The sequence below is a fragment of the Gekko japonicus genome, unplaced genomic scaffold (assembly GCF_001447785.1).
Source record: "Gekko japonicus isolate JY-2015 unplaced genomic scaffold, Gekko_japonicus_V1.1 scaffold13, whole genome shotgun sequence".
Lineage (NCBI taxonomy): Eukaryota > Metazoa > Chordata > Lepidosauria > Squamata > Gekkonidae > Gekko > Gekko japonicus.
Window position 1 is genome coordinate 1,437,718 of NW_015172553.1, and position 14,988 is coordinate 1,452,705.

Here is a 14,988-nt window from a genome sequence, read left to right on the forward strand (position 1 = left end):
GCACTCTCTCTCTCCCCACCCCCCGGCTCCGGCGGCGATGTTCCAGAGCGTCTCCTGCGCACGCGCAGGAGACGCTCTTGCACTTTCGGGGGGATTTAAACATCCCCCCGAATTTTTTTTCAACTTTTTTTATTTTTGTGCACACGTGGGGACTGGCCCACGTGTGCACAAACCTCCCCCGGCCCCCCAGCTGCCCCCGGAGCGCTGATTTAGCAATCCACACTCCGGGGGCAACTTCGCTATTAGATATATAGATGATACTCATTCGGTGGCTTGGGAGACACGTGGCTCTTTGAAATACCACCTATGGCTCTTCGAGCGCTGTTTCCAAAAGTGGCATCTGTTTCGTGTTCCAGGAAAAGTTGGCAAGGCCCTTGCCCAGCGCACCAGCTGAGGCATGGGTAAGCTGTGAGTCTCCTGGAGGTGTAAGCCCTCATGCCAAGGAGGGAAGTAAATGAGACTCTCTTGGTTGATTGCACTTGTGAATGCAGCTCTCCGCATTCCACAGAATTAATACCACGGTTGAAGTTTTCAAAGGTTATATATCCTGTGTGCATCAGGGTGTGCATGTCAAGTTTCTCTGATTTTGGAACTGGCAAAACCTGTATATTTTCCTGCAAACATAGGCATCATGCACTGTCGTTGTAAAGCTATAGCCTAAAGTATCAGCACATGCTAGCTTTGCCACAGCACATGTCTTTGCCTAGCATCCAAATATGTGTACATATTTCAACTGCTATCAGTTCAAAGAATGCAATGGTGCAATCCTACACAGACTGACTCTGCATAGGGCGGCACTGTAAATTTGGACAACTGACTGATTACAATCTGTGTGAGTTGATTCTTTTTGGTTAAAAAAATTACTCTTATTTTAAAATTCTGTAAGCAGCCTCGTATATTTCATTTCAGTGTAAAAATCAGGATACACCTTTTTTAAGGACCACAAAAGGTCCTCTCTTGCCTTGCTTAACTTCCCACTCCCCGCCCCAGGACCCAAAGCCTCACCTGTGGTGGAGCTTGTACTGGCTGCTGGGCTGCCGGTGGATGCTGATAGAACGTAGCCTGTTGCTGCTGCTGCTGTTTTAAGAAGAGCTGGTGCTGAGGAGTGGCTTGGGGCTGAGTCGGAGGGACCTGTGGCTGGCAGGCGGCAGCAGGCGGCTGTACGGGGGCCGGCTGCTTCGGCTGAGGTTGAGTCGGCTGAGGCAGAGCTTTTGGCTGCGGGAGACCTGCAGGGATTGAGGGCTGACTGCTAGCCAAAGACACTGGTACTGCAGCTACAGGGTGGAGAATAGAGCGTAGCACTAAGGTCAGATTTGTGTACACCAACTGTACCATTTTGCTTTTTTTTTTAAAGGCCATTTCTGAATTTCCCCACAGAACAAGTACTGAAAACATAGACATGTTTCATTTAGCAAGGAAAAGGAATACAGGAAACGTGGGGCGGGGGGGGGGATGATCATATTCACTCTTTCATAAATTGTAGCCTAATCAATACCAGTTAAACTATCAAGGGGATATCCTGTTTAACTAAAACCCCGTGTTATGCAGGGTTTACCTTAGGTCAGGAAGGGCCATCCCTGCATAGGACTTGTAAAACTTTTTATACTTGTTTGCTTTAAATGTTGGTTCTACAGAAGCCACTTTAAACAGGTGTAACACAACTACTAATGATAAAGGACAGCCAGCAATTCAACGATTGACACGCAAGGGACTGTTAAAAGGATACAAGCCTTCTGGACCAGGTCTGTGGCCTAAAGATTAGCGGGGGGCATGGCTGTAAAGCAGGCTTATTTCCTGAACATACAAATACCACACACACAACGGAAAACTCTGGACCAGACTCCAGAGAGGTTGCATGTCTTCTCAACAAGATGGCAACAAATACAACTGAACTTTGTAGTGAAGAAGGAGGAGGAGGAGGAGATTGGATTGATACCCCACCCTTCACTCGGGGTCTCAGAGTGGTTTACAATCTCCTTCCCTTCCTCTCCTCACAACAGACACCCTGTGAGGTGGGTGGGGCTGAGAGAGCCCTGAGAGAACTGCTCTTGAGAGAACTGTGACTGGCCCATGGGCATCCAGTTGACTTCATGTGGAGGAGTGGGGAATCAAACCCGGTACTCCAGATTACAATCCGCCACTCTTTTTTTGTTTACAATTTTAATTTTGTTTTAATGGATAACAAACTTACTAAACTTTACATAACATTGCAAGTAAACAGGAGGAAAATTGAAACGTATATTCAATACAATCCACCACTCTTAACGACTACACCAAACTGGCTCTCACAGGGGCAGTCCTTATAGGCATGTCCCATTATACTAGTGCCAGTTCCAGAGCCGTCACAGCACCAAGGCCTGCTGTGGTATCCCCACCCCCAGTTCTATTACAATTACAAGCCAGTTTCTGTGTCATAACTGTGAGAGAAAGCATCATCCTTGCCCATCATCGCCAGTACCTCTAACCTGCTGTGACAGTATGAACTGCTGCGGCTTGAGGGGCAGTCTCGCCTATGAACTGAACTCTGATTAGGCATGGCTTTCCCACAGGAGCGCAGAATATAAAATTGGCTGAAGAGTCTGGCTCCCTAAAAATGTCAGGCTTTTGTTGTAAACAAAAACTAACATCCTATCCCTTATGGACTGCAAAACACATTTGAAAGCCTGTGGACAATGGCCGGTAAGATCTCCAAAGCCTGGTAGTGGCTGCCCGCGAGTTTCTGCTGTCTGGAGCAGGCCTTTTAAAGCCTTCCCTGTGAGTAGCAGAACCCAGAACTGGTTATGCAAAGTAAGAGCCTAGGGAAGTATAATTCTATACAAGTCACATAATCTAGTTTGTCTTGTTTCAGAACTGTAAACATTTTTTTAGCGTAAGGTACAAAGAGTTATGGCGATGAAACATTTCAGACACGCCTCTTGCCCCCCCCCAATAACCCACCAATGACTCCTGCTCACAGGCGCTACCCTCCATAAAAAGCCCTAGGACACGATGCCTTTTAAGACCAGAGGCCTCTCACACCGATATCCCCATAGGCACTATTTTTATGAGTAAATATTTCAATATGTGACACAACCTGCAGATCAGGAAATTCTAATACAGTCCTTGAAAAGGAGTGTGCATATGTATTTAGAGGTGAAAGTTCACCCATAGAATACTTCAAATGATGTAACTAACTGGCTCTCTGTGTGTTCCTCTATGAGGGTCTCAAACACCTCCCACCCAACCCCTTGCTCTCCCCTCGCTCACCTTGTGCCTGGACATTTGCTTGAGCTGTGGGCCTTTTCCTAGGAGTCAGGGCAGGCTGGATGGGCAAAATTCCTGGATTAGGTTGTGTCTGCCCAGCTTTGGGTCTTTGGCGTGGGGTGATGGATGTTTCTGTCGTAGGAATAGGATCCATCAGCCTGGAAAGAGGGGGGGGAAACCTCAAACATGTGAGGAGGTTTTAAAGAAATGTGCAACTTCTAGAGTTCTCTCCCCACTACCGCCAATTATTTTCCATGAACCCAAATCTTTACAACCCCTCCTTCCAGTAGCCGGCCCGTGATTTTCCTGAATAGCCAAACCTTTCTTCCCTGTGGGGGGAAAACCACACCCATACACAAAACATGACCACAAATCTCCAAATTCTACAGAAGTAACTGGTTCAGTTACAGAAAGCATGTAATTTTAAGCAACTCTGTGCACAGTTCCCCCAATTTGCCTAATTAGTTGCAGCTGCAGAATTTGGGGCCGTGGTCCTAGAGCTTTACGTGCAGAATCCCAGGTAGGCAGCTCGGTCCCTAAGAGCCACTACCCACTACTAGTGGAATCAGGTGGCAGGAGAGGCACCAATAAGACAAAGAACAAGGATGGGGTGGGGATAAGGAAGTAGCTATATTGGCATAGAAAGGAGCTGCGGTGGCTCAAGTGGTTAAGACGCTGAACTGCAGGCTGTGGAAGGTCAGTAGTTCAGCAGTTCGAGACCCGGGTTGCCGCATGACGGAGTGAGCTCCCGTCTCTAGTTCCAGCTCCTGCCAACCTAGCAGTTCGAAAGCAAGAAATTGCAAGTAGATAAATAGGTACCACTTCGGTGGGAAGGGAACAGCGTTCCGTGCGCCCTGGTGTTTAGTCATGCCGGCCACATGACCACGGAAACGTCTTCAGACAGCGCTGGCTCTTCGGCTTTGAAACGGAGATGAGCACCGCAACCCTAGAGTCGGATTCGACTGGCTTTCGAGCAAGGGAACCTTTACCTTTACCTTTATATTGGCATCAAGAAGGTGGTGATGTGTGGGGACCAATGAAGGAGCAGTAGATCCGGAGACTGGAGTGGCAAGAGAAGACAAGAGGGATCAAAGTCACCCTGGGCAACTCAGCAAGATGTTATGCATATGCTGAGTGGGCAGAGTATTACTGCAAGGCCCCAGGCATGCTACTACCAACAGGAAGGGAACCATCAAAGTGGAAAGCACTGGAGCAAGCAGTCACTGCTTTCCCCTTCCCATCCAGGACAGCAACAATATACCAAAGTCACTTAATGTAGTCAAATACTGGAGACAGTTTATAATCTGCACTTTTAAAATACATTTACAGAAGGAACAGACAAAAACAGCAAAATGAGCTTGCCTGGCAACAGCTGGCAGCCTGAAATACGACAGTTTATACTGTTGTCATTAAAAAAAAAAGAATTCTTGTCCTGCTTCAGGCACTTTGCTTAAATATTGGCTGAAAGCTGTTCCTCAGAATTACGGTTGTAAAATTATGCAACTGGGAAGGGAACCAAAGCAAGCTAGAACACTATTCCCCCTCCTTATTGCAGTCCCCTCCCCAGTCAAGACCACACACATGCTGTGAACGGAAGAAGGTGCTTCAGAGTAGGGAGCTTGCACTGGAAGGAACTCTAGACAACCAAGCAAATGAGAGAAGCCACACTAGAACAGAAAGGCCAACAGCTGGACTGTTCCTCTAGTACTGGAATCAAATGGAGGGCCATGTCCATCCGGGAACACTGCAGCTCTAGAGGGCTTTTGATAACCCAGGAAAAGATTCACAGAGGACAAGCCAGGTGGAAAAGCCTGAAAGTATGCAGTATACTTGAGCTGAAAAGAAGCTTTATAGAGGCTTGTAATTTTATTCCATTTGCTTCATTTATACCCCACTTCCCCCCCCCAATGGGGACCCAAAGCAGCTTATAGTAATTTATCCTCTTCGTCCTGTTAGGCTGAAAGCATGTGTCTTGCCCAATGTTCCCTCTAAGCTATGGAGTCCTGTGAGCAAAAATTCTACTTTGTGAGCTACTGGCGTTAAAGTTAAGAGCAAACGATTTGGCTACTGCATAAATTAGCTTGCTCTGGAGGCCATCCTTTCTGAGCTGAGACAAAAATGTGTGAGCTGGAGTCTAAAAAACTGTGAGCTAGCTCACACTAACTCAGCTTAGAGGGAACACTGGTCTTGCCCAAGGTCACCCAGGAAGCGTCCATGGCAGAGTGGGAATTCAAACATGGGTCTCCCAGGTTCTGGCGCAACACTTTAACCACTATAGCATTAGAATGCCTATTGAGTTAAATATTCCAAACACCAACAGACACTGTGCAACACATTCCACTTGAGGAGGAGACACATGAGGCCAAAGAGGATAAAGCAGAGTACAACCTTAACCAGAACACTATCCCTCTAAACTCATTCAAGTCAAGGTGCAGAAAGGTATAACTCTGCTTGGGCTGTATTGCCAATCTCTAGACAGCAAATATCCAAAAAGACAGTCCAAGGTAAAGGTAAGAACGATGTCACAGCAGATGGGCACAACGGCTGGTTCGAGCTATGTTTAAAAATGCTATTTGGGGACAGAGTCTGGCTCCAACGATAGGACCAGAGGGTTGAGTTCCAAAAAAAAGATTATTTTTCTCTCCAGGCTTGCAAAGAGGAGAAAGTGCAAAGGGGGCTTGGAGATATGCCCTGAATTGGGACCTAGGAATATTTCTCAACAAGAAAATGGGCGGCAGGTATCTGAGCAGATAGAGATATACAGTTACAAACAAAAATTATAGTATCCATGTCTTTTCTTCTACTCGGTATTACTCTAACGAAGCAGTCACGTTCTTTATTCTATTATTTACCTACAAAATCCAGGTTGTTACCTTTTACATATTTTTTCCAGAAAAATCTGAAAACTTATTCATAATCTCCAGGTCCCAACTTTTTATATTACCATTTCCACATTCTTAACACCACGTTATCATTTTATTTTGCATTAACAGTGTTTATTATTTAATGCTGTACACTGTCTTGAAAATTCTGCAAGCCAACCAACATTTCTCTGTTATCTCCTATAAAATGTCCACTCTTTGGTCATTTTATCTTTGCAGCACCACTTTTGTGGGGTAGGTTAGGCTGAGAGTGCACAACCAGACAAAGTTCACTCTGCTGACTGTACCCCCCCCCATTAGGATTGCTCTGTTACCAAGCAATTTGTTATTATGTTTCATCATCACTATATAACATTGTATACTAGCACTTTATGAATGGTTTTATAAATGCTCTGTTTTTAGTTATTTTAATTTAATTTTTATGTAAGCCACCCTGAGCCTGCCTTGGTGAGGAGGGCAGGTTTTAAATCGAATGAATAAATTAAATAAATTAAATAAAAAATGGCAGAGTGGGGTTTTGAACCCGGGGTCTCCCAGAACCCGGGGTCTTCCACTCTGCCTACTACAGCACAGCAGTTTTTAAGTCAGGGAGGAAGAAAGAGAAGGCAAAAGGAACAATGAGGCCGATGCCCTAGTGTAGCATTTGCTGCCTTACGGCTCCTTGAAAATTTCTGAAATGAAGTTCCAAGGCTGCCGCATGAGTTGACCTCACGTCTCCAGAAGGCAATCACAGCTGCTTGCCAGATTTTTGCTGGTCAGAGTCAAAGCAGCCCTGCTTAAAAACAGGTGCTCTTACCTGGCTTTTGGCTGGGTCTTCTTAGCAGCAGCTTCACTTGCTTTCACTGGCTCAGGAAGCTTGACAGGGATTGGGGAGTTCTGCAAGTAGGAAACCAAATATTCATTTTATTTATGTTTACTGTTCATGCACACACACAGAGAGCAGAAAGTTACACAGGCTCATCAATAGCTAAGGAGAACAGCCCAGACACATGAAGCAACAGCTCTCCCTATCAGTAGCTCCACTATTACACAAAATATATAGCACTTTTCAGTGTACTCAGGACATAAATCTGGATGGACTGTTAATGACCACCTGGGCAGGAGGGGAGAAGCAGTGATGGTATGAGACATGTAGGCATCACAACCCCAGTAAAAAGGGAATGCAAACATTTCCCATACATAAACACCACTCTTCGTTACCTAACTCTATAAAATGGTTCGAAACGGAAAAAGCGACAGAGATACTAACAGTGTCAGGGCCACTACATAGGGAAGCTAATACATAAATCTGCTTTGCCACTTCAATCACTCAATCAATCAATTTATTTCTACAGTCCTTAGACCAGTCCATACAAAAAGAAGTACACCTTTACACCCTTTGCCACTTCATTTAAGGAAGAGGGCCTACACATTCTGGAAGAAAAGCAGAACAAAGCAAGAAATTTCCCCCATTGTTATGCGGTTACCTCCCTTCAACCGCCAGGGATTCTGTCCTCACGTACCTGTACATTCTGAATTGGACATTCCCTCTTAGCTAGCTTGAATGCAAAGTAGGAGACCTGGTAAATTTCTGGTCTCTTGTCAGGGTCTGGCTCCAGCATATATCCTAAGAAACAGAGGACATATTAGACTTTCAGGTATGGAATGTTTGGAAGAACTGAGTCACGAGTTTTCAAAATAACTACTTTAAAATCAGTTCGTATACAGATTAGCAACAGGAGGGTCAGTGAATGCACTCCATCTCTCAGGGGGTTGCCAACCAGCCTCCAATATCATTCCCAAAGCCAGGATCCTCTGCTTTGATATATAATTCAGTTGCCCACTCATATGCAGACAAGAGACTCCGGTATCAACAGCAGTGGCTCTGTCAGAGACAAGCCACTAGTGTTCACCATAGTGGGTGGGACTGGTTGGGCAGACACGTTAGTAGATGGAACCTCTATTCCAGGACAGCTATCCCTTCCTCGATGGAAGGATGGTCCCTGTTAAAGATTAGCTGCTAACAAGCCGTTTTTGTAGAAATACCCTGATGGGAGTAGCTTCAGACACAGCAGCCAGCTTTTCTGAGATCTTCCATATGGGTTTCAATGTTTGCTTATAAGAGCCCATATGAAGAACCTGAGAGATCTCGGGGCACTTAGAATCAAACCAAAGTTGTCCAGCACATCAACTCTGCTGTTCCAGTGCTGCCAAGAGGAATGTATCTAACACTGTACAACACATCGAGCCGCCTGAGGTGGTGCCGGTCAGCCGAGGACGCCAGCATACCCCGCCGGAAAGAAGAGAGAACGCACCGCCAATAAGGGTGTCGGTAGGGAAGTCCCCCCCCCCTAAAAATCTGTGGCCCTAGGTAGGTTAACTACTGCGACTATACCAGTAGCAGTACACTGTAAACCGCTCTGAGACCCATTAGGGGTCATGGGCGGTATATAAATGCAATGTAAAAAAATAAATAAATAAATAAGTGAATCAGCTGGTTGTGATTAGTCTAGCTTTGTACTTCCATTAGCAGAGCAAAAAGGGTTCTAGACCCTTTGAGATCAATACATAAGCAGGCAGACTTGCTTAGAAGAAAACCACATAGTTACAGGGGTTCACATGTTTTCCAAGTCATTCTAAGAGTACCAAGGGAATACCTGGCCCAGGAAATGGGGGGGGGGGATAAAACACAGTGGCTCATGGGATCACACTGCCACCACTTTTTCCTTAATAAAGCTTAAACTTTAACAGGTTCCACCAGAACACCATCTCTGCTTTGATCAAGAGCCAGTTTTGATTAATTTACTTTTCCTCCCCTGCCGCATTAATTCCACATACATTTATGTCATCGTATAAGTTTTAAGATGGCCTGAGCAATTCATTGCTAGGTTATCTCCTCACAAGAAACCTGAAATTCGGTACACGGGGCCCAAATTCTTACATCTCTATGTTGCTGAGGGGCTTGTGAAGCACACCCCCAAATGGCCCACATATTTTCACAGTGGACATCCCCAATTTCAGCCTCAACCGGTGGGTAGCTGACAGAAGTAGCCTCTGTTGGGAAGCCAGCAGTACCCTTTCAGCTACATTAAAGGGAACAAAGAAGACAGAGGCCAACATGAGACACAAGGTGGGAGTCTGATTGTCCCTTCACAAGCTTGAATGAGCCCTTGGGGGATTTCCAGTCACAGACAGCAGGGACAGGTAGGGATGCTTGCAGACGGTCACACATTCAGCATGCACACTAGGAACCAGGGATGCAGCACAAGCAAACCAACTAACCTGAGCCAGGAGTGAGCTGCAGCGCCTTCCTGCAAGTGACCCCCCCCCAGGAACTGTAGCCTAGACCAGCCTAGCAGAAGCATGTGAGTGGGGGAGCCAATCAGAGGAGAGCTAGGGCTCCTAATAATCTGTAGATTGTGGAATGATCTAGCTCTATTCTGCATGCTTCTTTGACCTGATTCCCTTACCTGCTTACAGCTATGTCTCCTACCTCTTGCCTTACAGCCTACAGCTACACCCCCTGGCCTTCAGCACTCAGGAAGTGTTGGACCTGACCTCTGTTCCATCTACAACTACACTGTTTGCCTCTGCTGTTTTAGTTTTCTGTCCTCTGAGGCTGGTTTAGTTGAACCCAGTCCTGGCTCATCCTGACATAATTCATCAGGACCCAGACCAGTGTTCCCTCTAAGCTGAGTTAGTGTGAGCTAGCTCACAGTTTTTCAGCCCCCGGCTCACACATTTTTGTCTTAGCTCAGGAAGGATGGCTCCAGAGCCGACTAATTTATGCAGTATCCAAACCGCTCGCTCACAACTTTAATGCCAGTAGCTCACAAAGTAGAATTTTTGCTCACAGGACTCCACAGCTTAGAGGGAACATTGACCCACATCCATATCTCTTTCTCCAAATGCCAACCATACAGATTCCCACCCTCCTTTCTGACATATACTTACTTATGAGGCAGTGCATGTCTTGGGAGTAGCGAGAGTTGTCAGGAATGGTGAAGTTCCCATCACAAATTGCCACTTGGCTCTCTCCAAACGGTAAAGTGAAATAGCAGAGTTTGTACAGCAAGCAGCCCAGGGCCTGGAAGGAGATCAGGGCACTTTCCATGACTTTCCATTCACAGACAAAGGCAGCCTCCGCTGTCATATATGGATCAGCACTATCAAGCACCATGCTGTCTTTTGTTTGCTACAACAGAAAGCTTACTTGTCTCATCGATAGTCTCTACTTCTGACTCCTTGGTACTGAATCTAGAAATCATTGGTGCTGCTAAAATTGTTCCAAGTTTACCTGAGGTCAGTGGAAGGTAACTTCCAGAAACAGCCAGCATGTTGTAGCTGTTAAGAGCAGCAGACTCTAATCTGGAGAACCTGCTGGGTGACCTTGGGCCAGTCACAGTTCTCTCAGAACTCTCTCAGTCCCATCTACTTCACAAGGTGCTTGTTGTGGGGAGAGGAAGGGAAGGCAATTGTAAGCTGCTTTGAGACTCCTTAAGGTAAAGAGAAGTGGGGCATAAAAACCAACTCTTCTTCTTCAAACTTTCTGGACCATAGAGCTGTGCAACTTAGAGCTGACTCTTGTAGCTCAAAGACTGCATAAACTTCTTGGAAATTAGTTTCCCTTTTCCTCACACTACGTTCTCATGCAAAGCACAGAACAGTGGAAGACCACCCTGGGTTCCAACCTGTTGTCATAATCAATCAAAAGAGCACCATTTATAAGAAGCCAGACAGGCCATTTAGCATAGACAGTATTTAGAGCAGGGGTGTCAAACATGTGGCCCGGGGGCCAGATCAGGCCCCTGAAGGGCTTCTATCAGGCCTGCAGGCCTGTCTTCTGCTTTTTCTTCCAGTTCTGCTGCTGCTACATCATTGTAGGTTTGCAGCTTACAGATACACACCTGAACAGCATACTCAAGATTGCAACAGCACAGACATTTTGATTGTCAGTTATCAGACACTGTTAAATAAGCAAAATATTGCAAGAGTGCTAATGTTTTAAGCATATTTTTATTTTAAGTTTAAAAACCCTTTGTGTTTGTCCTTTATAAAGTTTGTATCTCTGCTACCTGGCATTACATTTTATGACACACATGGCCCAGCCCAACAAGGTCTCATTTATGTCGCATCCAGCCCTCATAACAAATGAGTCCAACACCCCTGATTTAGAGTAATGTCATTAAATGAGGTGATGAATGAAAAGGAGATTAGATATAACTAAGTCAAAACTTCCAGCTGCATACACTGTTGGAAAGAATTTAGTGTAGTATATTTACCAGAGAGGTAAGTCCTGTACACTTTTTTTTAATACTAGAATAGCAGCTGTGGAAACAGATTTTAAATCTATTTCACTAATAAAACGAGAAAACAGGAGATGAATTCCATCCACTAAGAGAACAAAAGAACGTCTCAGGTTGTCATGGGAAGTAATCTGAAGTGTCACCAATTGGTTAAAAAAAAACACCCTTTCTGGAGGTTTATATAAAATACCACATTCAAATAAAAGTTAATAACTCCCAAGGGGCAGGATGGAGGAAGCTGGGACCAATCCTTGTATCAAGCTTAGCATTCTCCCTGGAGCACTATGACCGGGCTTCCAAGTATCAATTTCCTTGAACTGGAACACAAGAATTTGCCCTTCAGAACAATCCTCAGCCGCTCATCTTGATTTACAATACCGTACCAGTCACAAGTGCTCGGGGCAAGTTACATCCCCCAATGATAAAAAAGAAAAACTGCAATATATAAACAGTCATTATAGATATGGCTTATAAAATATTAAAAGGCAAGCTTATCTATAAGAATGCATTAATAAAATATAGCGCTAAATATACATCTCAGCCACAAAATGCTTGCCCCAAAATGGAAAGTTTGCCTACACTAGCCTGAGAAGGTGATCTAAGCTTGCAGGAGCTGGCGAGGAAGGAGGTTCCACTGTTGGGGAGCACCCACCAAAAAGGTCACATCATATTGCCTCTTCCAACACTCCAAAGGACAGTGGGCCACTGAAAAACCAGCCCTATGTCAAATGACACAGCTTGGAGAACACCCTTTGTTGCATACATTAGCAGTGAAATTGGACCCAGGATAAGCAAAGGACAGTTCTTACACTATAGGGAATAGATGCTTCCTATAGCTCCTTTGGGGGCAGAACAGGAAGAAATGTTCAGGTAAAAAAGGAAGCCTCTTAATTCTCCAATGCAAACATGAAACTGTGTGCAAAGGAGCTGGGGCGGGGGCGGGGGGATTAGCCCTTGGTTACATAGTTCAAATTTATCTGTACATCTCTCTCACTCTTCCCCTGGGAAGCACAGAGTGGTTCAGAGTGACAACGCTGAGTTTCTTTTAGCTTGACACATGCCCATGTCATAGGAAGCTACTTTTTTTAGGTTCTTCAACAGACTGGGCCACTAGTTAAAGAAATACACTACAGTTTAAAAAAGACCTTGGGAATTTAGCCCTGGTGAAATTATTTAGAAACTCAAGATGAGGCTCTTATTTGTTAAGAACGTCTGTATCTCACGTTTCTTCTAAAAGCCCTTAGCGAATCTTACAACAAGCAAACCGAACAGGAATGTAGAGATGGATTTTCCTTGGTCACGCATCAGAGAGAACAGGAGGAGGCTGGCTGGCTGGCTTGAGTGCATGAGAGAGAGAAAAGGGGGAGAGAGACAGACTTTGCCAATTTAATTTCTAGCGCACAGACAGCAGGCCACAAACGAGCAAGCAATTTCATCAAACTTCCTACGTACCCATATATCTGCTTTTGTAGTAATCAGCTTGCCGCTGTAAAGGTTGACCATTTCAGGTGCTCTGTAGGATAGTGTGGTGTACCTACAATCAAAACCAAATGCATTCAAGTCTTTGGCATAATGGAATTAGATAAAGTAATACTAAGCAACTGCATGGGTATTTCTCCCACGAATTATACAAATATTTTCTTTTCCTCAAATAACAGCTGGACTTTGAACTTGTGATGGGGTTGGCACACTGAGAAGTAATTGACTTTGAGATGACATTGTCAAAAAAGATTTACGTCGATAGCCAAGAATTATAATTCTACAATATTACTGATTTAAGAAACTATTTCACACAGATAGCGTAACCAAACCAGGGAGGAGGGATCTATTCTTTTCTGCATGCACCAAAGGCTGAATATCAAACTATATCCAAACCACATTATGCGACTTCAGTTATAGAGGTCACAGATGGCTGTGTAAAAACCAAGATGTACTAGATACCATTTTAACTGTCGTGGATTCTCCCAAAGGAATCTGGGAATTGTACTGGGTGGGGGAAGATGTTGAGACGCCTATTGCAGATGTCTAGACATCTCCCTCTTGATCTACGGCTCCCAGGACATCCTGTGAAGGGGGAATCAGCAATAAATGAGTCTAAGGCTGTAATGCTGACAGGCCTCCTTTAAAAACTCTGAGCCTAGCAATGGAACACCCAGTGATATAACCTTCATGCCCTTCCCAGTTTCCCTAAATCTGGAACTCCAAGCACACAGTAGAGTGCCCAAATGTTCAGGAAACAAGTGAATATCAAGGAGAATGACAATAGTGAAGCAGACTTGAATCACATGGATCCTGGTGATCCACAATTGGGCACTTTGCTTTCTCAGGCTGCTGGCCCTCATGTACAGCAGGAATATTCCTCGCCTGCCCATTAAAGGTTGTTGCAACACCAACTGTGATACGAAATGTCAATAACACTTGTCTGCCAATAGCACTGAAGAAATCAATACCTAAGCAACAACAGAAGAGACAGGACAGTGTACGTCAGGCACACATCACACACGCACTTGCTTACTTTTTGATTTCTTCTTCCACCGCGTTCACCCCTTCAAGCTGAGGGTTCTGGAATTTGTTGGTGGCACTTCCAAAATCACAAAGGACATAATGGCCACGATCATGGAGTAGGATGTTCTCCACCTGGGAACAGAATGAGCACATCCCTGTTTCTTTCAAATCCCTCTTTAAAAAAAAAAGAAGAAGAAGCCAGCAACTTGAATTTGATTAACACGAGCTCTGCACTGTATGCATACAAAATATGAGTATGCACGGGTAGTAATGATAGAGATCCATATAGAACTGAATTCCAAGTGAGGGCTCTGGGACATACAAGTGCTGTTACAAATTAATATTTTATCCTGACTTCCCAAGGATACATCATCACAATACACTCTTGCATGCTAGATTACAGTATCACAGCCACACTTGCTTATGCTGCCTTAACATTACAAATCCATTCCAGAATTCTTTCTAGGCCCACAATTTGCGCTGGGGGGGATACGCAGACCTCATTGCACATACAACGTAACACAGATGATACTTACACTTCTTCCTCCCCCCCCGCAAGAGGGAAGAATTGAGCCAATCAATGAGCCTCCCTTACTCACCTTGTTTTCTTTTTAAATAAACCCAAACTGGAAACCTCAATTTTATAATATTTTTATGTTATAATATTTTATTCTGATCAGAGAATATCCATTACTTTGAGAACAGAAATTGGATGCAGTTGGTATAAAATACGGAGGAAAAGAGACCTTATTCACCAGCAAAGCCTGCATAGCAGACAGGATGAATGTTTTATGCCCAATAAGGAGAGAACATTCAGAAATGAAGGCCCCCCCCCCGCCTTCAGCAAGGAATGATATCCTCCACAAAAACCCTTTGCTATTTATTCTGCTGACTGTATAAACTGATCTTCAAGATCCTGTCCAAGAAGGGAGTGGTTAATTTTACCCTGATCCAGATTTCAGTCCAAAACATTTTAGTGCAGAGCAGGAATTCTGGTCGGGATCCTCTCTGTAATGTGGGGCACAATCCACCAAGGAGGTCTCCTAAGCAAGCCTCACTGAAATAAATGGGAA

General features: G+C 44.7%; 1 protein-coding gene across 1 annotated transcript in view; it reads right to left on the reverse strand.

Moving 5' to 3' along the window:
* Positions 1–14,988, reverse strand: part of AAK1 (AP2 associated kinase 1) — an 83,681-nt gene that overhangs the window by 30,133 nt on the left and 38,560 nt on the right. The window contains exons 6-12 of the mRNA XM_015421146.1: positions 13,926–14,047; positions 12,863–12,944; positions 10,059–10,191; positions 7,628–7,731; positions 6,922–7,001; positions 3,247–3,401; positions 1,006–1,274 (exon numbers count right to left, since the gene is read on the reverse strand). Coding sequence (XP_015276632.1) covers positions 1,006–1,274; positions 3,247–3,401; positions 6,922–7,001; positions 7,628–7,731; positions 10,059–10,191; positions 12,863–12,944; positions 13,926–14,047 — 945 coding nt within the window. The remainder of the gene's footprint in view (positions 1–1,005; positions 1,275–3,246; positions 3,402–6,921; positions 7,002–7,627; positions 7,732–10,058; positions 10,192–12,862; positions 12,945–13,925; positions 14,048–14,988) is intronic.